At 42.5% G+C, this 21,053-nt stretch overlaps 1 protein-coding gene across 1 annotated transcript in view; it reads left to right on the forward strand.

Moving 5' to 3' along the window:
* The first annotated feature begins 7,081 nt into the window (after positions 1 to 7,081).
* The window catches only part of ERICH6B (glutamate rich 6B), a 29,208-nt gene continuing 15,236 nt past the window's right edge, over positions 7,082 to 21,053 (forward strand). The window contains 6 exon segments of the mRNA XM_032679249.1: positions 7,082 to 7,190; positions 9,258 to 9,361; positions 14,635 to 14,691; positions 15,428 to 15,784; positions 19,856 to 19,913; positions 20,245 to 20,382. Of these exon segments, the coding sequence (XP_032535140.1) occupies positions 14,655 to 14,691; positions 15,428 to 15,784; positions 19,856 to 19,913; positions 20,245 to 20,382 (590 nt within the window). The 5' untranslated portion in view covers positions 7,082 to 7,190; positions 9,258 to 9,361; positions 14,635 to 14,654.

A 21,053-nucleotide genomic window follows, 5' to 3' on the forward strand; every position in this document is an offset into this window, starting at 1 on the left:
ACAGACCAAGTACCATGGTGCTCATTGCTGAATGGACAAACACCAAGGACACTGGCTCCTGTACTTACAATAGAAAGACAGAAATGTGTAAATATAAGCCAAGTTGTCATTAGTGCCTGACTGTATGTTTATTCACAAGTTTGAACTGCATGGAAAAGAACAGTTGTTCTGGCTGACAAATCTCTGTCAGCCCTTCTTTTATGAGACAGTCAAGTTTCTCCAGAGCTATGAAATGCTTTGTATTATTTGCTACTGTGATTTTCAAATCTTCTGTATCTAACAAGGTACCTGGAGACTGCCCTCCTGTTTCTAGCAAAGATTTCTACCTGACACTAATAGGAAGACTGCATCCCGAAACCACCTTTTGGAGGCAGAAAGGGGAAGTCCAATGACCTGGGAAGCCTCATATGAAATGACTAAACCAAAGCCTGTCATCATCTTACAGACGTGTCATCAGCCCATATCTCCCTCACCTTTCACCTCAATGTTGATTAGTTTCTACAAGTTTCATCCCAAGAATTGATGAATGACAGAAAAAAGATATTTCTGTGGCTTGCGGGCCAATTTTTTGCAAAGCGTCTTTATCTGCTTTGCCTGATTGATCAAAGATACCATTATCTGCTGTACTACACAGTCTCATTGACTAGGTGCAGCCTTGCTAACCCCAAGCCTTCAGAAATCATAAAGCTTGCTAAAACTAATATTAAAAAAAGGGGCGTTCTCCCTTGTTCACTCAGGATCTTTATAGAGGTCAAATTTCCTTCTTACCCCTGGGAGAAGGTACTTTCTTTCTAATGACAGCGGATGTTGTCTTGCAAATAATGAGACATCTGCCTCATTATTTATCTCTGTTTTGTCATATTTACCTTTGTTCTACAATTTTCTTCCCAGAAAGAGCTTACTTGTTATATAAGTAAAAGACTACACCATGAGCATCTACTTCATGCAACTTCACCTCAGAAGAGAAAAGCAGACAGACTAGACAGTAGGTACCTCCAGCTCCTCTGGCGAGTGTGACTGTTAGCAGACCTTGCAGTCCTCTCTGTTCTGTTACCTGACAATATCTCAATTTCCTTCTCTTTACACTGGCTCCATGCCACCAAACACTGAGCCCTTAGAAACTATCTCCAGTCATCTCCATTTACACCCACACATAACCCTCATTTCCTCTTTTGAGAAAGCCCCAGGCAGTACTGTTTAAAGGCAAAAATTCAGATGCAATAAATGTGCTTGAGCAAACGAGATCAGAAATTGCTTACCATGTTGTTGAAACATCATCTTTGATGCACAACCGCCACCAATGCACAGACATACCTGGGTGATGATTAGGGCTGAGCTGCAGATCTCCTGGGAGGTCTGCTAAAGAAACCACTTCTGCGATGTAAGTGAACGTTAATACCAGGTGAAACTATTATCTTTCTTGGGATACCTGTGTTCTTAGAGAGGAAAACAGCACTGGAAGCATAGACACTCACAGAAATCTGAAGCAGCATTCCCTCTGCATTATGCATGTAAAACATCAGTACCTGAGAAGTAACATCACACAACTTTTTTTTTTTTCTTCCAAACAACAGAATCACTGAAAAACTTCCTAAGTAAAGGATAGCAGATGTGAGTAACAAAAGTTGAACAAATATCTGGTCAGAACACGAAGTTTATTAAAAAGATAGTTGTTTTAAATGCCTTGTCATTTGCATATACATATAAAATAAATGAAAGAGATAGTGGCTCTTCATTATACTGATATCTTTTTGTATTGTGACTGAGAAACCACAGGTACAAGTTCACATACATGTCACTGCGCAAAGTGCTTGTGGTAATCATTTTCATGGGGAAAAATAAGCAGTTGCAGGATCATATATTTTCTGTCGTGAATTCAGTTAATGCACACATCAATCAGATTGTCAAAGCTGTTTCCAGCCCATGACTGGATATTTCCAGCTTTGACATGTTATATCAAGGAGAACCAGAATCCTTGAAACATAATTTTATCATGCACACTCTCTCTCTCTCTATTTACTGCTTTCTTCTCATATTCAACTTCCCTAGTAAATTCTTTATATCATTTGCAGCTGCTTCAGAATTCCACATTCACCAGCTCATTAGCAACATAAAGATCCCATTCTTCTGAGAGCCTGCCCTGTGTTTCCCCCAAAATTTATTAAGGACTAAGATTTCCACTATTCAGGTGGGTTTAACTATCACATCCTTCTAACCTAAATTGCTCTGGCATTCCTTCATGCATTTGCACATTACTTTACTGTCTAATGTCTTTCATCCGATTTCAAGAACGTACCATTCTTCTTTCTTATCCTTGTTTTTCATTGTTATTCCCTTTTGCATTTGATAACTCAGTGTCTGGCTGGTCATAATTTGTTGATTATGAGCTGTGTCTCTTCTGAGGTTTGGTTGAAATTTAGAACTAGCTTAAGATATGTTAGTCACAAAAGAGGGTGTGAGAAGGAAGAAGAGTTGGAAAATCTATAATTTTTCTTGTGAAAATTGAAAAGCCTGGAATTAGAAATGACCTTTTCTTCTGTATTTTTTTCCCAGATTAAAACTGTGAAGAAATATCAAGTTTTCTCCCCATGTATACCATGTATCACACAACAGAGACTCTGCAGTTGGGTTTTTCAAGCCATGAAGACACAGCACTCATTAACGGAGTGAGTACTACCACAGGAAATTTCTAGGAATGTCCACTGAAAGAGACAAGCTCAGATGTGCTTTATGCTATCACCAAACAGGGTGACTCCACCTGATGATCTGTCCTTTAGAGACGAGCACTGGACTTGAAAATGAGCTCGTGAAAAATGAAGAGGTGCAATTGATTCAAAGAATCAAATATCTCACAGAAATGGGCAGAGGGAAGGGAGGAAAATGCAGCAGGGGAGAGGAGTCAGAAGCAGTCCAAAATTTGTGCAGGCAACTGCACCATAAAAACAACCGAACCAGTACTATCCCAAGAACTCAGTCATAAATTTTAATGGCTTGTTATCTTTACAAAGCCTTCAGCAACACAGTAAGAAGTGCCTGTTTTCTCACATTTCACATCTTTGCTGTTGCACGCTTTCTTTTCCCTCCCTGATGTCATTTTAGTCTAAACAATGTATCTGTTTTGAGTGCAACAATGAAGCAGACTGCTAGCAGGAACAGAGATGTGTACTACCCGGAAACAGCTCAGCACCCATCCTTTCCCGAAATCGCTCCCTGTTAGCCATACCTGAGGACAAGCTGGTTATGTTGTGGTCAGTCAAGGGCATGCACCAAGGGTAGCAAAGAGACAACACGTCCCAGAAGCTTGCTGGGTTGTGCCTGCATGCAGCAGGATCTCAAGCATTTGAGGTGTTGTCAAACACTGTTTGCCTTCAAGACGTCTATTAAACGCTAGATTATAGAATGCCCTGATAGGTTTTTGCATGAAGGGCATTGTGAGACTGACTGACAGACTGATGGGATAAAGATGTCAGGAAAACCTTCAAAGTTTAGTTTTGACAAAAGTCAAGAAAAAGAACTGCAAAGGATTCCAAATCTTGTTGCAAAAGGGCTTTCCCACAGATTTAACAGGGAAAATAAATGTGCAAATTCCAATAGACCCTACTTTGAGTCACTAGTGATTCATGATGCTTCATCATTCTCTACATCATACAAACTGCAGACTTTATATTTCCCAGACTCTACTAATAACAAGCCCTATAATTAGGTATCTGTCCTTTGCAAGCAGCACTACAGATTTCTATTCATAGGAGAAAAATTATAGGGCGGGAGAACCACTCAAAAGCTGTCACCAGCATAGTGTGTCTGGCTAATGGTTTCCGAAACATTAGAAGAGAACAGTTTCTTAATTTTGGTATGTAGTATGCTAATAAAGATGTTCCTGTTCATTTGTCTGTCTGAGTGAACCCACACAAGTTTTGGGTTCAAGCTCATTTTCTCAGCCTGCAGTAGTTAAGTAACAGATTTCTTCTGATTTCCTCCTTCCCCGTACACGTGGAGCTGTTTTCCTGGATGACTGGCCACAAACTGTTCCTGCTCATTAGTCAAGATTTGCTTTTCAAGTTTGACAAAGCAAGATGATGAAGAAATGCTGCCAAGGGCTGGTTTAGGAGTAAGAATGAGAGCAGTACCCATGCAGTTTGCTGGTTTCTGTTCTTTGACTTGAAATGAAGAGCCTAAATTGTCAACATGCAAGAATCAAACTGTTACTGGACTATCCTGGAAAGCTTTGAGAGGTAGCAACAAGGAGGTTTTGGTGTAAAATCTTGGCCTATTGAAGTCACAACATCAAGTGAGTGAGGGATTTTACATCCGAAGGAAGATGCATTTACCTAGTCTTATCACAGACTTTAGAAGCAAAAGAGAATAAAATTATTCTAATTACATTGCCTACAGTAAGGCAAAAGCCTGCTGCTCACTGCATTGCACCACTGAGATCGCAGCAACTCTGAAAGACATTATAGTGGCGTTCCTCTGGTCCCTGTTTTATGTCTGGAGAAGTAAATTTCCCCACCCAGTTGTCTTTGACTATATTTTAAAATGAATTTCATGCCAGTGCCTCCCATTCTTCACTCTAGCTCTGGAGGAAGCAATGACAGCTCTCAGACATAATCTTCTGCCCCGTACTTAGCCAATAGTCCTTCATCTCTGAGGTTTCCAAAACCAGGAGGGTTATTTTCAGGGACACACATATTAAAATTAATGCTGAATCAAAAGGACTGCCTGCCATGGGGCTTGATTGGATATGAACAAAGAATGTCACTTTCTGAAGTCAACCTGCACGTAGATCATTTTTTTTTTTACCACCTAATCACGATTGTGAGAACATAAATCATGTGAATTACAATAAGCAACGCTGATGAATGTGCACCACAGGAACTCCAGCCCCAATCCCCTTTGAGGTCATCACTGGAGATAGCCCTTTTCTAGGGCTTGGTTTCTGTTGCCTGGCACATCCACTCCTTAGCCACACTCTTTGGAGGGAGATAAGAAGTACATCACCTTTGCTTCTGTTTTGTCTATAGCCTGTCTCTCCTTTTAACCCAAAAATGAAGCCCTGTAAGTGTCTGTAAAAGCTTCCTGTATTTTTTTTCATTCACTTACAATGAGGCTCTTAATAATTGGAAATAAAACAAAAATCCTCAGGAGCATGACAGTGAAGTCTGCAAGTGTACAGGAATTTAGTCTTCTCAATATTTATGTTTAGAATTAAATACTTCGTGCAAAAACAATGACTTTGACTCCCGAGGCCTTCTCTCTCTTATCTCAAAAACCATTCATACACATGCTCCAGGATCTCTATGCAAATATAAAAAGGGGATTAAGTTGTATGTGTAGTAAATCCTGTTTTTACATTAAATAGGTAAGAGCTAGCGGAGGGCCTTTGGATTACAAATAGGTTTCTATTTGCTGAGCAGACTAAAGCATTCTTTCCTCTGGCTGCCCTGCCATGCAGGAATTGACTTTTTCCTACCGAGAAATTAAAGTCAATTATAAAATCTATAGTATATTAGAGGTATGTACTGTACAATAAATGATTTTGATTTAAATAACTGTACATTAAGGAATGTCCCCTACCTCCACAAAACCACTCATTGCTTTGCAATGGGAAACTGCGCCCCAGCCCACCTATGACAGTAGCATTGCATGAGAAACTTCTACACCCTTAGGACTTGGTTTGGGAAATATCAGGCACAAAAGGTGAAAACTGAAATCACAACTGTTTGAATAGGAGGCAAGTACTGCCCCTGGCCCCAGACATCATCTTTGACCATCATCTGGTGCTTTCTCTCCACCCTTTGCAGCAGAAGCCAGGAGGAGGAAAACTCCTCCGGTCCCACCAAATCAGTTGTTACTTCTAAGACCACGTGACAAATGCACTGGCATTTTGGTTCAATTTTTATGGCTTGTCCCACAACAAGGAAAATCAGGCTGTGGCACAGAGATGAAGGGAACACAAAGCACAGGGCTCTGCAGGCAGCCTAGCTGGGTGGCTGCTGACCCGATCATGTGGTTTTTTGTTTCACCCATTGTCCTTTGTTCCCTTATAACATTAAAAAAAACACCAAGACACTACGCTGCACAAGGCAAATTCCTCTCTGTGCATCTTGTAAGGCCAGTCCCTGGGTCCACAATGAACACAGTCACCAGAGTGGAAAATATCCCACAGAGTCTGATGGAGGGATTTAAAGGAACTGGCTGCAGAGGGTAAAGCACAGCTGGGGGCTGAAGAGATGGAACCATAACTTCCTAACAACACCAGTACATCTCACAGCTGGACTGTAGCACGTGTTCCTTTAAACCTGGCTTTCCTTTCAAGAAATCTCTGAATGAAAAGTAGAAGCAGTTTTTGCCTTTGCAACTTCACCAAGCCCTTCCAGCTCAGACACTCAGCTGCCAGAATAAGTAGCAACCTTATTAGACCTCTGGATGGGAGGAAAAAAGGCACATATATAAAAGACCCAAACCCAACAAGCTAGAGAGCACTTTGGAGGACAGCAAGGGTTACAAATGCGCTCAACGTCCCAGCACTGGCAGCTGGATTGGGTGAGGATGATGGTGCGCTGGGGACCATGGGGGCAGCTCATGACAGGGAAGGCTCGAGGCAGCACACGACAAAAAGAACAGCAAGGGAGCCTTGGCTGGAACCCATCCACCACGCCTTACACAGATGAGCCCACCTCTCCTCATCAAGCAAGATGAGATGCTCAGGCTCTGTCTTTAGAGGAGCACAGGAGGGCAATTCACCTGCCTTCCCTCAGGGCTTGCTAGGGGCAGAGTACATCAGGTGCAAGCAGTACTGATCCTTCCTCAAGACAAGCTCACAAACTGGCCTCCCACTTCCAGCATACCAGGCTGGCCCCACCTCTCTGGATGTGATCTCACACATTCTCCACCACAGCAACTCCCTATCCTCTCCATCCCCCCACTCTGGCCAGGCTCCCATAGCCTCGCCAAAATGTCCAGGAAGGTCTGCAAGCTGGCAGGAGCCGCCACCTCCCTGTCTGACAATACAGGTATGGCAATACAGGAACTATGGCAATACAGGAACTATGGCAATAGAACCCCAGCAGAACTCCAACAGAACTTAACGGATCCCCAGTGGAATGTGAGGGGACAACAGCCTAGCAGAACAGCGAGGGGAATAGTCGCAGCCACACCCAGGGACATGGAGGACCAAGATGGCATCCCAGGTACCTCCCCGCCAGTAAAACTCTGCCTGCTCCTTGTGGCGGGGGTCCCCTGGATATTCCAGCCCAAAGATATTTCATCGTGTTCTGGGACACCTGTTCAGGGTTTGATGGGGAGGAAGCTTTTCTGGGGCCCTGGTGTGGCTGTCAGATGCTGCTTTACCATTTACCCCTATGTTTCCTTGTTGAACTGATTTTTGCTGTTCTCCTTCCCTGTTTTCCCTTTCACACCTTTTGTCAAAAACCAAACCCCTGACAGAAAAAAACCCATCATACATGGGAGTTAGGGAGGAAGGAAGAGGAGGTACCTGCAGAATGCCCCGAAGGCCATTGCCTTCCCTGCAGCAGGCCAGGGTAGAGACACAAGGATGGGTAATCAGAGGAGGAGAGACACAGAGCCAATTTCCCCCTTCGGCCCCCCAGCCATCCCTGAGATCAGACTTTCCTGAGATGTAGGAGCAACAGTTGACTAGACCATATTGTAACATACCTTAACAAAAATAAAACGTAAAAAAGGGAATTAAAGAAAAACTTTCTCAAACCTCTGTTGAGCCAGTTCTAGTGAGAGCTGGAGTGAGTGTCCCTTCTGCCCCCGTCCCCTCCACCTCAGATCCTAGTGCAGACCCTCACGCTGGCAGACCCTACAAATGGGGACAGCACATCCTGGCATGAAGCCTCTTGACAAGGTGCCTACAGATAGGGTGCAGGCGAGAGGTTTTTAGAGCATTTGGTAGGACTGTGCTTAGCAGGGTCAGTGCTGACAGCATTGTCTCTTGGCTTCTTTCTCATTCTCTGTGTTCTCTTCATAAACAACATTCACATTCCTTTCTCTCTTTATTCTTTTCAGATTACACTGTCACAAATTTCTACTTCAGAGCTTTCAGTTTTAATAGACAATTCTATAAGTATATGTATTTTTTCCTTAGACTTACCATAACATTTAGATTTCTAGATGCATGCTTCAGAGAGTGCAGCATAAGAGGCTCAATTGAAGAGCATAAGGATAAGTTATTCTGCCAGTGGAAGGAGGAGACACCAGAGAGCTTCTCAGCTGGCTCAGTATAACTGTGATTTATTCTCCTCTAAACCTACAGAAATTGTAGTTACTTAGTATCACTGCAAATTTACACCTCTGGTGTCTCACTGCTGGTGTTGGGACTGTGACCTTTAGCTCCGTGTTTAAGGCTAATGGATTAGCTATGCATTATTTGCCACCTCTAAGAAATGCTGTTCTGATCTCTACTAAAATATTGGGCTTCTGCAGAGGCCAGGACAAAAGGCAGCACTGCCTGGGCTTCCTTCTTGCACTGCAGGACATGAAACACGAGAGACTATCTTGGCAAAAGGCCTTTGTGTGGATGAGAGGATCAGGTCCTGAGTGCCAAAATGAGCACGAAATGTTTCTACCTGCAGTTTGCTGCAGTGTTAGAAATCAAAACCACAGCCAGCAGTAACTTCAGCTCTGTGTTACCCACAGCCATACTCAATAAATCCCTGATGTTGCTTTCAGATGAGTTCTTTACCCTTCCAGAGCAGGAAAGAGACAGAACCACTGGCAGTGTTAATCTGGGATTTCTGTGCTTTGAGTCTAACTTCAGATCACTTCTTGTGTCTCATGATGCACATCCCAGAACATTCACTTAACAACCATGATTTATAGCTGGAGCTGCTTTGTTTTACTGTGTTGTGCAATTGCTATGCTCTTAAAGTGCCAGGCTTCCTGAAGAGTATTCATAGACTGTATCTCCTCAACTGTGTGTAGAGCATGTGTTCTGGGCCACAATGACATCTGCTAAAGTCAGGTTTTAAATCCCAACAGTAGAGGTTGCTAGTCTGATCCTGCATACCTCTCTTGTTTATGCCTACATATTACAAATGCAATTTTTCTGATTTACCAGATTAAGTGGGTTCAGTTCTTAGTTTGGAGCATTACTGGTTGCAAACAGAGCCAGTTGGTTCTCATTCCTGCACCTGCAAAACTAGCATGGTCCTTTTAACCTTGAGGCTGAGGGAATTCTCTAGGGCCTGGATTATCACATATTTGCCATATCTTTCTGTATTTCTATTAAGCCTGCTAGTGGTCACTGCATGTTACAGAGATGTAAGCAGCCCCTCAGCTGGAGCCAGTGTCACTTCTGGTGAGATCCAGGTTTTTGGACGCAGCCCTTCAAACGGTAAGACACTGCTGAGATGAGTATTGCTGGCTTCTGTTGATGCTTACAGGACAGGTGGGATGCAAGAGGCATAAGTGCTGCACAACAGGAGACCACTCAAGAGTCTTCTGTGTGACTTACAGAAACCAATTACTTTCCAAATATATTTGGAAGTGCAAAGTGCAGAAACAGAGTTATTTCAGGAGATTGTTTTCTCTGCAAGAGTAGTGGTTATAACTCAGAATCAGGAGACCTAGTCTGGACACAGCTGCAACAGCAGAAATAGGTGAAACAACCTGGTTGGTTTCAATAGGCTTGTTCGGCAATTAAAGTCCATGAATGTTTTTTCCATATATATATATATGTATATGTATGTATGTATATATATTAAATATTGCTTTATGTTTTATATACATAGATATATAAAGGTATATAATGTGTATAATAATAACAGTACTGAGTGTATAATATGCACACTATTAGGAAAGTAGTCAGCTACTCTCCTTGGATCTGTAAATAGATGCATATATGCATATGCATATATACACAAACACAGCTGCTTCTTTAGCATTTAAGGAAGTCCAGCACCCCAATCTGCCCTTGGTGGGTGATGTTAAGCTGTAGCTCTGAATATTACAGTGCCCATGGTGCCAGTAAGCCCCTCTGCTCCAACAAAATGTGGGGACTGCAGGGATGCTTCACTGGAGCCCACAGTCCCTCCTGGCCTGTGGGTCTGACAGCTCCTGTGATCAGCTATTGCATTGCAAAGTCCTACCAAAAAGTCACTTTTAAAAAAAGCTGAGACACCATCAGATGCCTTTCATTGCAGTGGACTGTAAACTACAAAATTATAAATCCCATAGGATCAAGCAGGCATTGCTTAGAGGGAAAGATTTCCTCTACTAGCACAAATATCTTGAAGATAGCAAAGGAAATCAGAGGTTGACTAAACTCATATTTACATAGTATTCTCTCCAGACCTACTGTGGTGTGGAAATTCCACTCCAATGTCTGTGTATGAAAGTCTCTCTAGCTTTGTGTACATAGCACTCCTCTACCTTTTGGGGTAAGTGCAGGGAGCTTACAGATGGAATTAATTAGTTGACATTTTACAATACGGCACAGAGTTTAATCCTCATTTGATGGCATTGTACTCTCTGTCTTCTGACTCTACCTGGGGACTTACAGATGTGCAAAGAACACCATCTTCCCTGGGACAATCCTCCAGGGAAGGCGTCATCTCCTTGGCAGCACCCAGTGGAGCTGCCTCGGATACTGGGTCCCACCAATTGCTCTCAGTGAAAGAGCTTGACAATGTTCTCCTGACCATCATTCCACCCAACAGGGGATCCCAACCAAGTGGACTTTGTCAAAGAAAGGGTGAAGTCAGCTTCATTTTAATGGGGAACGATGGGAGAGCTCAGAGTAAGGAAAACTAGGTTCTGATGGTGAAGCTGGCATTTGTGATGGGAATACCTGCATGGGGCTTGGCAGCTTGGTTCACCAGCCCACTTTGCTTAGGGTAGTGCCCCAGGATGGGGATGGCAGGAGGTCCATGGACTCATCGAGCCTGGCTGTGACTGAGAGCAGAGGAGTGGGGGACTATGAGATGGAGTATGACAGCAAGAGCTAAAGAAATATGGGGGCAACAGCGCCAGGGAGGTAATTCCACTGTTATTAACACAAATACAGTCATTGCTCTGCTTTTGTCTCCTGATGAATCAGAGGAAATTGCCTCCTGAGCCCTTTGCCTTCCAGCTACTTCAGCTGTGTTTTGTTTCTCTAAGATTCAAATATTCTGACTAGGTTTCAGCATATCATTATGAGAACAGAACAGCTATAGAAGAAGCTTCACAGAAGAAATAGCCTGTAAATATTGCTTTGAATTCTCTTGCTATTTATGGAGAGTTCTGATATCAGGAACAGATATGGCTTTGGACAAAATGAGTTGTGCTGCTGCAGATGTGTTTGCGAATACTTAGGGGACAAGATCCTGTGACATTATAATGGGCAGCTTACCATTATCTATGAGATTTTTATGCCTGACATTTTGATGTAACTGATTCTTCTATTTAATACTAGTCCCCATGAACTATAAGCTTACAAAAGCAAGAGCACTCTTCTTTGTGTGGTGATCCTATCTGGCCAGATTAGCAAAATGTTTATTTGCATTTTGCAAAAAAAGACTGGGCTTTGTAACGAAAATATGCATCAGGTCAAGTGAAAAATAGGTTTGATATCAAAATCCCACAATGGCTCATGATGGAGAGGGGGAGGCAAACTTCCAAAGCAGGAATATTTAATTCTGGCACTTTCAAAATGTGGCATTCCATCCCTTTAATTTCCCACGGGATTTTTTTTCTAACATTTCTTCTGATGAAAACAAGCATGCAAACAAAAAAATAGTCTGTATTTAGAATTCAATAAAACACTTCATTTGATCCTCTTCAGTTTCCTGGAAAAGTTCAATGTGAACATTCAAGTACTGCATTTCTTCAAACTGTGCGGAAACTGCTGATCCGTGAGTTGTGCAGCTTTGATGTGCCAAGTGCCAAGAGAGGGTCCTCTAAAAGCTACTGTAATTCATATTACTCTGTAGGACCTTCCCAATGAGTGTGAAACTCAGCCTGGCAGGTACAGTACAAGCACAGAGCCAAAAACTGTCTGTCCTGAAGGCTTTACCCTCCTGACATATGATTTCCATACCATCAGATATATGTTTTTGTGTGGAGTGGCATATGGAGAATGGGAAAATCCATTCAAAACATTTTTCTACCACTGGAAGAGTAGTTCTCTACACCTGCTGTATAAGGTGATTTTTCTCTTTTGTTTTGGAGGAAGTCAGGATAGGAAGTGAAACAAGGCAACATAGACATACTGTATATGAAGAATGAGATCCTGCCCCTAGGTGCTGCTGCTGCTGCTGCATGGAGCCAGTTAGTGAGCTAAGCCTGCAGGTTCATGGCTCGTGCTCTTCCACTGGGTTTGAAAAACGCGCAGCCCAGTTGTGCTTTTATTTATTCCAATTCCCTATTTTCAAGATTGAAAGAGGAAATTTTTGAAAAGCCTTACTTATAATGCATTATAAGACATCCTTTAAAACATTCATGGAAGAGGAAGAGTTCAAGGGTAGCAGTCAGTGTTAAGCAGTGGTGGTGTGCACAGACATACCTGGGTGAAACGCTGTGCATAGACAAAAGGCCAGGACAGCCCTTGCCATGCAGACGTGAAAATGGCACTGATTTGCCTCAGAGCATTCTCTGAGCTTGCCCACATGCATCCATTGCAACCCAAGGCGAATGGCAACTACAGGGCATTACAGCAGGGAAATGCAGGCAGCCCTGAGCTGGAGGAAGCAGCAACCAAAACAGCCCAGTTAGACTTGGCTTCCAAACACAAGATGGACAGATGTTATTGTTACCCTCTCCTCAGCACTAATGAGGCACATCTGGAATGCTGTGTCCAATTTGGACCTCCCTAGTGTGATAGACATGGATGTACTAGAGAAAAAGTCATCAAGACATGTAGAAGCTGGAGCCTACACGTGTAAGAGAAGTTCAAGAGAATTAAATTTGTTCAGCTTGGAGGAGAAAATACTCAAGTACAACACATTGCTGTCCGGAGCTGCCAAATGAGAGGGTGAAGAGGAGACAGCCAGACGTCTCAGAGCTGCATCGCTGTGAGATAAGGGGCGACACACACTGGAATATTGGAAATTCCAATTAAATCTTAGCAAAAATATTTTCAGCATGAGAGTGGTTAAACATGAGAGTCAGAAAGGCTATAGGATCTCGACCTTTGGAAATATTTAAAATTTGACTGGGCAAAACCCCAAGGACCCTGATCTAGTTGACTTGCTTTGAGGAAAGTCCTGGACCCCAGTGATCTCCAGAGACACCTTCCAGCCTGGCTTGTTCTCTAGGTCTGTGACCATGAAAACTTGACAAATAAAGTAGAATGACAGCAGGACAGTGATCAGCAGAGCTAATGACATAGAGATGTTTTTAAATATGATGAAGAAGCAAAGGAATCTTAACGATTTGTTAAAGGACAAATGACAGAATTGTTTATGAAAGGTAGAAGTGACAGACTTTTCACAAGCTAGTTCTTTAAGGACATTAAAATTAGTGATGTAATTAGTTTACATGATAATATGTTATTTGGGATATTTTGGGAAACCTTGTGTGCCAGCAATGAAGGACACAGTGTTAAAGTGGCACTAGTAAAGCTAGGTGCTTTACAATCAGATGTTGACAGACAACCTAAACCTAAGAGTAGTCACATGGGTCATATGTATTGGTTTTCACAAGTACCTCGATCAGAAGGAAAGTTCCAGAAAACCAAAAAAAATATCGCAGGAGAAGAATAAGAGGAGAATTAAAGACCATCCTTAATGTGAATCAGCTCAGAGTTAGGGAATATGGCTTTTGCCAGATCAACTCAGTGATTTCTTTTAATGAGATGTATAAGTTTGAGCCTGAGATTAGCTCGGTTGGTCAGAGCATGGTGCTAATAACACTAAGGCCACAGATTTGATCCCCATATAGGCCATTCACTTAAAAGTTGGACTCAATGATCCTTGTGGGTCCCTTCCAACTCAGAATATTCTGTGACTCTGTGATTGACAAGGGGAAAATACTGATACCCTGTACCTGTCCTTCTCCATAGCATTTGAATTCATTGTGTCAGACACTCGTACTAAGCAAGTAAACTAGTTCAGCCTTGTGGATTAAAATGTGCTAATCACCTATGGTCTTTAGCACACAAATGGTAAGGGGTGACCACTGCAAGAGCACCTCAGAAACAGTGCTGGCTGGGACCTTGTCTAGTCAGCGTGTTCACCTTCAACAGTGCTGTGCTGGTCTTGCTTGGCCTTAGCCTACTCTCTTTTTCCACTGGGGAAACCCAGCCAAGGGGCCAAGAGCATGTCCTGCTGAGCGATTCCCGGTACACCTGCAGTGCCTGAGTGAGAGTATGTCTGTGGGCTCCCACAGTGCTGTGGAAGAGTGGTAGAGACCACTCTGCTCATGTGGACAGAGGGGTCTGCAAAGTCTGGAGGTGGTTCATGAGTGCCACAAAGCTGACATGCAGAGCACTGCAGGGGTTTGGGCTTTCTGCATTGATAAAACAAGTGAAAACAGCCATCTCAGTCTGCAGTCAGACAGAGCAGGGAGCATCATGCCCAATGGGAATTGATAGTGAGGAGCAGACAGGGAAAGAAGAGGTTGCAAAGCACTAGTTCTGCCAAACTAACCCTATCATTTTTCCTCCCTTTATCTTTTGACATTAAACAGATTGAGTGGGTGAACAGAAGATGGAGACACAATTAAGCAGATATTGCAAAGAGGAGGGTGAGTCGCTTTTTATGGCTAGTTTATGTTTCAGACACACAACTGTACAGAATAATGCAATAACAAAAATCATGCAGTATTCACCCTGGGTTTATTCACCGCAGGTCCTCTGAGAGCTGCTTTTGTTTATCTTTGTTTAATTGGCGTGGTCAGATGGCCACCAGCGGTCCAATTAAACAGATTCAACAGATTCCACTGTACATTTTTATTTTTTTCTCCATCAGCATATAGCAAAAGATGTCCAAAATAATTTGTCTGAGTACTAGTAATGAATATAAAGTGCACTCTATTCCAGCCTGCACATAGTAAGTTTCAGCTGTGCAGAATTTTACAGCCAAAGCAAACTAGGTTAATAATGAAATCACTGATGTGTGTCCTATCTAAAATGCAGATAAGGCATTATGCCCTTCCTTTGTAGCTATCTTAAGCTTTGGCCTTTAAATGTTGGATGGGAACTATTTAAGAAAATCCCACCAACAGGACCTGGGCATGCCCTTAATATCAGGTATTTGTTTAAGTGCTTTGTTGAATTGGAGCCTAGTAGATCCTCTTGAAAAGAAAGTGATTTTCAATCTAATAAGGTTATCTTAGTGCGAACATTTTAACTACATCAATCAATATGCCCGTCAGGAGTAAATGACTAATGGGATTTCTCTTTTCTTTCTTTCTTTGTTACAAGAATGATGAATTGACCTTGCCTGTTGCTAAAGATTCTCATCTCCTTAATGCATTGCAGATATGTTTAATGGAAGCAAGCTGTCAGGGTCTTGCAATAACCAGTCCCAACCAAAAATATTTACCCTTGGGACTGGGTCATCAGATTCCAGTTCTGCTCTCACAGTGGAAAATTTGAAAAGGCTGGAAGAGGAATATGCAGCTTCTAAAGAAGCCTTCAAAATGCAGAGAGTACAAGATTATATTGAACAGACTGATCTTGCTCTCTTCAACAAAGAGACAAGTAGGAGAACCAACAGAGATTTTGTCTGTGATGCAGAGCCTGAAGGAATCTCTTCATCTCCTCCTGCAAAACAAGAAAAAACTACAACTGAGGTTCCTGAAAGATCCCCGAAGAAAGGAAAGATATATTACACAGGTATTTTTTAGCAATCTTTTAGAGGAAAGGGGAGAGAATAAGTCGGTTGTCCTTGATCTTTTCTACATTTCTGTCTGCATATAATAGAATCATAGAATAAACCATCATAGAATGGTTTGAGTTGGAAGGTACCTTTGAAGATCATCTAGTTCCAACCTCCCTGCCATGGGGAGGGACACCTTTCACTAGATCAGGTTGCTCAAAGTTCCATTCAGCCTGAGCACTGCCAGGGATAGGGCATCCACAGTTTCTCTCAGCATCCTGTGCCAGTGTCTCACCACCCTCACAGTAAAGAATTTCCTCCAAACATCTAATCACAGAAGAATCACAGAATATTCTGAGTTGAAAGGGACTCACAAGGATCATTGAGTTCAACTGTTAAGTGAATGACCTGGACAGGGATCAAACTCCCAGCCTTGGTGTTGTGAGTCAGGGTCAATATAAATCTCCCCTCTTTCAATTTAAAACCATTACCCCTTCTTCTGTCACTATCTGTCCATGTACAAAGTCCCTCTCCCTCTTTTTTATAAGCTCCCTTTAAATGCTGAAAGGCCTCTACTGAAATCTCCCTGATGCCTTCTCTTTTCCAGGCTGAACAACCCCAACTCACTTAGCCTGTCTTCATTGGAGAGGTGCTCCACCATTTTGATCATCTTTATAGCCCTCCTCTGTACCCACTCCAACAGGTCCATGTCTTTCTTGTGCTATGGTCCCCAGAGCTGAACACAATGCTCCAGGTGGGGTCTCACAAGGACAGATTAGAGAGCCAAAATCACCTCCCTCAACCTGCTGATCATACCTCTTTTGATGCAGCCCAGGATGTGGTTGGCTTTCTGGGCTGCAAGAGTACATCACCAGATCATGTCTGGCTTTGCATCCTCCAGAACCCCCAAGCCCTTCTTCACAGGGCTGCTCCGAATGAGTTTTTCTCCCAGTCTGTACTCATGTCTGGGACTGCCCCAACCCAGGTGCAGCACCTTGCACTCGAACTTGAACATCATGAAGCTCTTGTGGGCTCACTTCTCAAGCTTGTCTGGGTTCTTCTGTATGACATCCCATCCTTCTGTTGCATCGACTGCACCACTCAGTTTTGTTCTCATCTGCAAACTTGCTGATCTCACTGTCTGTGTCACTGATAAAGATATTAAAGAGTATCAGTCCCAAAACAGTAGTGGATCAAGGGTTAGACTTGATGATCTTGGAGGTCCCTTCCAACCCAGCTGATTCTATGATTCTATGAAAACAGAGCCCTGAGGGGACACCATTGGTCAGCAGCTTCCATCTGAACATAGAACTGTTGACCACAGCTCTGGCTGCATCCAGCCAGCCAGTTCCTTATCTACCGAATAGACCACCTTCAAATCTGCGTTTCTCCAATTTGGAGATAAGAAAGTTATCTGGGACCATGTTGAAGTCCTTACAGAAGTCTAGGTAGGTGACATTGGTCAGTCTTCCCTTGTTGAGTGTTGCAGTCACTCCATCATATGGTTAAATATGAGTGCCATGCATGTGCACCTAAAATGGTGATGGATTTTTAGGAGCAATGTAGGCCTGCCCTTCCCTGCCTCCTAGTGAGGGATGCAGTTGTGTGGACTCCCGAATTGGTTTGTACCATGTTTCAGGAAAAAATATTGAGCTGTGAGAACATGGTATGTGGTGCCAGCATCCAGACTTGAATCCCAGCCGTGGAGAGAGCTTATCAAAAGTGCAAGGTACTAGTCTGCAAAGAATGGGATTTTACCATTAGCTAGTTTCAACGTAATCACAATGAAACCAGCACAAAGTTTAAACTCGAAACCCTCTGATCCATTTTAGATAGCATCCATTTTAGTTTTGTCTGGATAAGAGTTGCTCTGTTGAATGTAAATGCAAGCTAATTAATATTAGACATTTATCTGCCTTAATAGTTATCTCAAGCTATGTTTACTTCATATATATATATATATATACATATATATATATATATCTCTCCCTGCTTTTAATAATATTTTACAGCTCATAAAGTAATCCAGCCAATGTTTGGAGGCAGTTAGCAGGGACAAAAATACAGTTAATCCATGGAAAGGAAAGCCTCCTAAGTTATAGGGGATCAACCCCCTTTTTTAAGGACTTTAAGAACTTGTCCCATTTCAGTTCTGGCTGCCTGTGGTGACACTGCTTGCAAGTCAGGATGTGGCTTGTGGCTGAATGCAGGACAGGGTCACAGCTGTCTCCTGTAAGTGGGCGATAAAAGGACAAGTGACTCCATCAAAAGCCACTGGAAGGGGACCACACAGCAGCCGTGGGGAACTGCAACTGGGTTGCCTACACAGAGAAAGCATGGCTTTCTGCAGGAGAGTCTGGATCACAAACAGGGGTCCAAGTGGGACAATTTGGCCTTATCCTAAGTAGAAATCAATTTTTTTTGAAGGAAAGGTTGAACTTTTTCCATAATTTCTCTTTGAACATGCTGTAAGCAGGCATTTTACCTGCTATGGAAGAGCCCCTAGCACAGCCTGCTTTGGCACAGACAGAAATGCACAGCCAGCATGAAAGAGACAGGCTATTCCATGAAGTAAAAGGTTACCTATTTCCTAAGGAATTCATGAATTGGTCCTCCTTGGGGGTTTACCAACAGAAGTGTTTTCTGCTCCCTTTCACATTTTTCTCAAGGCAAATTTGCCAGCTCCTAAGAAGGAGAAAGATCAACTGTTCACACATGTAAGGTTTATTCTTAAGAGCTTTCCATGTGGAAATAAAATATTCTTATCAAGCATACATGTGAGCTGCATCCTTGGGGACAAATCTGTCCTGGGAAGAGGCTGAGGGTCTGAAACAACCACAAAAGACAGGAAGCAAATGCATGCAAAAATCTCTCTCAGTGCTATTTCAAGCAGTTGTTTCTTGGATTTCTACATCACAATTAAAATTCAGATGATATATGAAGTTTATTTCAGACTGTTTCAGTAGAGAGCTAGTATTTAGACACAAGAAGATTTACCAACGAATATCAAATATGGGAATGCCTCATTAGGGACCCACTGTCAACATTTAATATGTCTTCAAGAATTTGTACAGTATAGCGATTCACTGGGGCTTTTTTTGCTTCTTTTTGTCTCTTTTCACTGTTTTTTGTCTTTCATAAGGGTGGCTTATGTAATCTGAGCAGTAACCTTACTTCAGTGCTTTTGATGTTTCTTCTAGCTCCCTGTCATAGCCATACCTCTCCTTTATTCTATGTTTTACTCTCCTACATTTTCTTTTCTCCCCTGCCACCCTATTGCCCTCTCCAAGTGCCTTCTTGTTCACCCTCTTTCCCAGTCTGTAGGCGCCTCTCCTCTCTCCCATCACCTTCTGCATATGCCTGCCCTAAATCTCTTCCATCTGCCCTTTCTGAGGTAGGTTGCATAAGAGCTGTTTTACCTGAGAGAGCATTTGAGACAAGCTGAGATGTACAATTAACCTGGTAGATGAGGGCTGTAACAGACCCTCAGCACAGAGGGAAACAGGCAGCCTGTGGCCACTGAATTAATGCAAACCTGGAGGAGAAAGGTGCTGCTCTGACAGCAAACCCCTCAGGGCACCACATCTGACTGTATGAGCTCTTTGAGCCAAAATTGGCGGTTTCCTCCTCATTCTTGTAGCATCATGACCTTCCCACAGAGGGGCAACCACAGTCCCCTGCACCCCATTGCTTCTGTGCAGCCACAGGGAAGACACCCATGGGAATATGTCCTCCTAAAGAGTCCGTAAAATAAGGAAACCCAAGCTGTTTACAAATGAAACATGAACAGAAAGGCAAAGTAAATTAGCTTGTAACTCTTGTCTCTTCCTCTGCAAAGCCTGTCTTCACTCTCCAGAAACTTTTTTTAAGGCTCATTTTCAGGAGCTTTTTCTTTGCTCTCCCACAATTTATCGTACCATTAAAACCGATGAGGAAAAATGTTCCTCGTTAAGGTGGGAAGGTTTTATCTGAAATACAAAATAATGAAATGGCAAGAAATCTCAAAGCAGGAAAAAAATCCCCGCTGTTCTACACAAAAAGAGGATCTTTTTTATTTTTAAAGAAAACCCTCTCTCTCTCCCCTCCAGCACCGGCAACATGTTCTCTGCCAGCTCAGCCCACAGGACCTGTGCCGAAGGAATCCAAGTAAGCAGAGTAATTGGTAACATTTTTCTATATAATTCAATCGCGTTAGGCTGTATTTATGCCATACACAGGTGAGCAGCAGGAACACCTAACAACTGGAAATTTACAGTATGCCCGAGACATTCACAGCCTGGCAGCCCTGCTATTAATAAACTGGAAGTTATGTCTGTCTGAGTGGTTGTCTTTGGGCCCCTCTACATTTGCTGTATTAAAAGGGATGCTTCCAGCCTCTGCAGAGAGTTTTTTAATTTTTTTTTTTAATTTTGTTAGACAAATAAATCCCACACAGTATCTCTCAAATCAACTGAGATGTGTGACTTCTGTTTTACAGGCTGCTCTTCCGGCTGGGGAGGAAAAGGAGGTCTGATTCTCCAGCCACAATAAATCAGCATAATACCACCCTTCACACCACCGACACTGCTGCAGCAACACAGATTTACACCAGCTGGAGACGTAGCTCACTCCTTTAGTCTGTCCAATATAAATATACAGACATATCTAATCTTCCTTACAGAGAGAAGGCAAAGAAAAGAAATTGAATAGAGACACTTGTTCAAGAGACAAAGACCAAATTCTTCTTCGATGTACTTTAAATGGCACTCAGTTCACTGATAACAATCTTTATAGGAATATCCGAGGAATTTTATAGTTTTTTCTTTAAAGACGTTACCAGATGTTACCTTGGCACCAAACGAAAAATATATAAGCAGCTGTTTAAGGGAAGGCTGTTGCATTGCTACATGAACATGCAGCAAGGTGTTTTTTCATTTTAGTTTATAAATTTTATTCATGTAAATTTTAAATATGTTATGAATTTTATATATATATATATATATAATTGTTTAATACTTCTAGAAATAAATGTTATAAATCCATAACTGGCAGCCTGAAAGAGTGCAGACTCTATTTCTTCCCCAAATTTTGAAAATGTTATGGACTGAGGTAAAACATTTGATGTGACATCAAGGGAAATCAGTCAAAGTTTTCTGGCTAACAGAAAGTCACTACAGAAATGAAAGAAAAAAGAGATTTTCCCTCCATCTGAGAGGTTTGTGAGAAGGGACCCAGCAGTCCAGCTCCCAGCAGTCCTGGCCTGACCTGACCTGTCCTTAAGGGACTGACTGTGATCTGGGATGCATG

The sequence above is a fragment of the Chiroxiphia lanceolata genome, chromosome 2, assembly GCF_009829145.1.
Source record: "Chiroxiphia lanceolata isolate bChiLan1 chromosome 2, bChiLan1.pri, whole genome shotgun sequence".
Classification (NCBI taxonomy): Eukaryota; Metazoa; Chordata; class Aves; order Passeriformes; family Pipridae; genus Chiroxiphia; species Chiroxiphia lanceolata.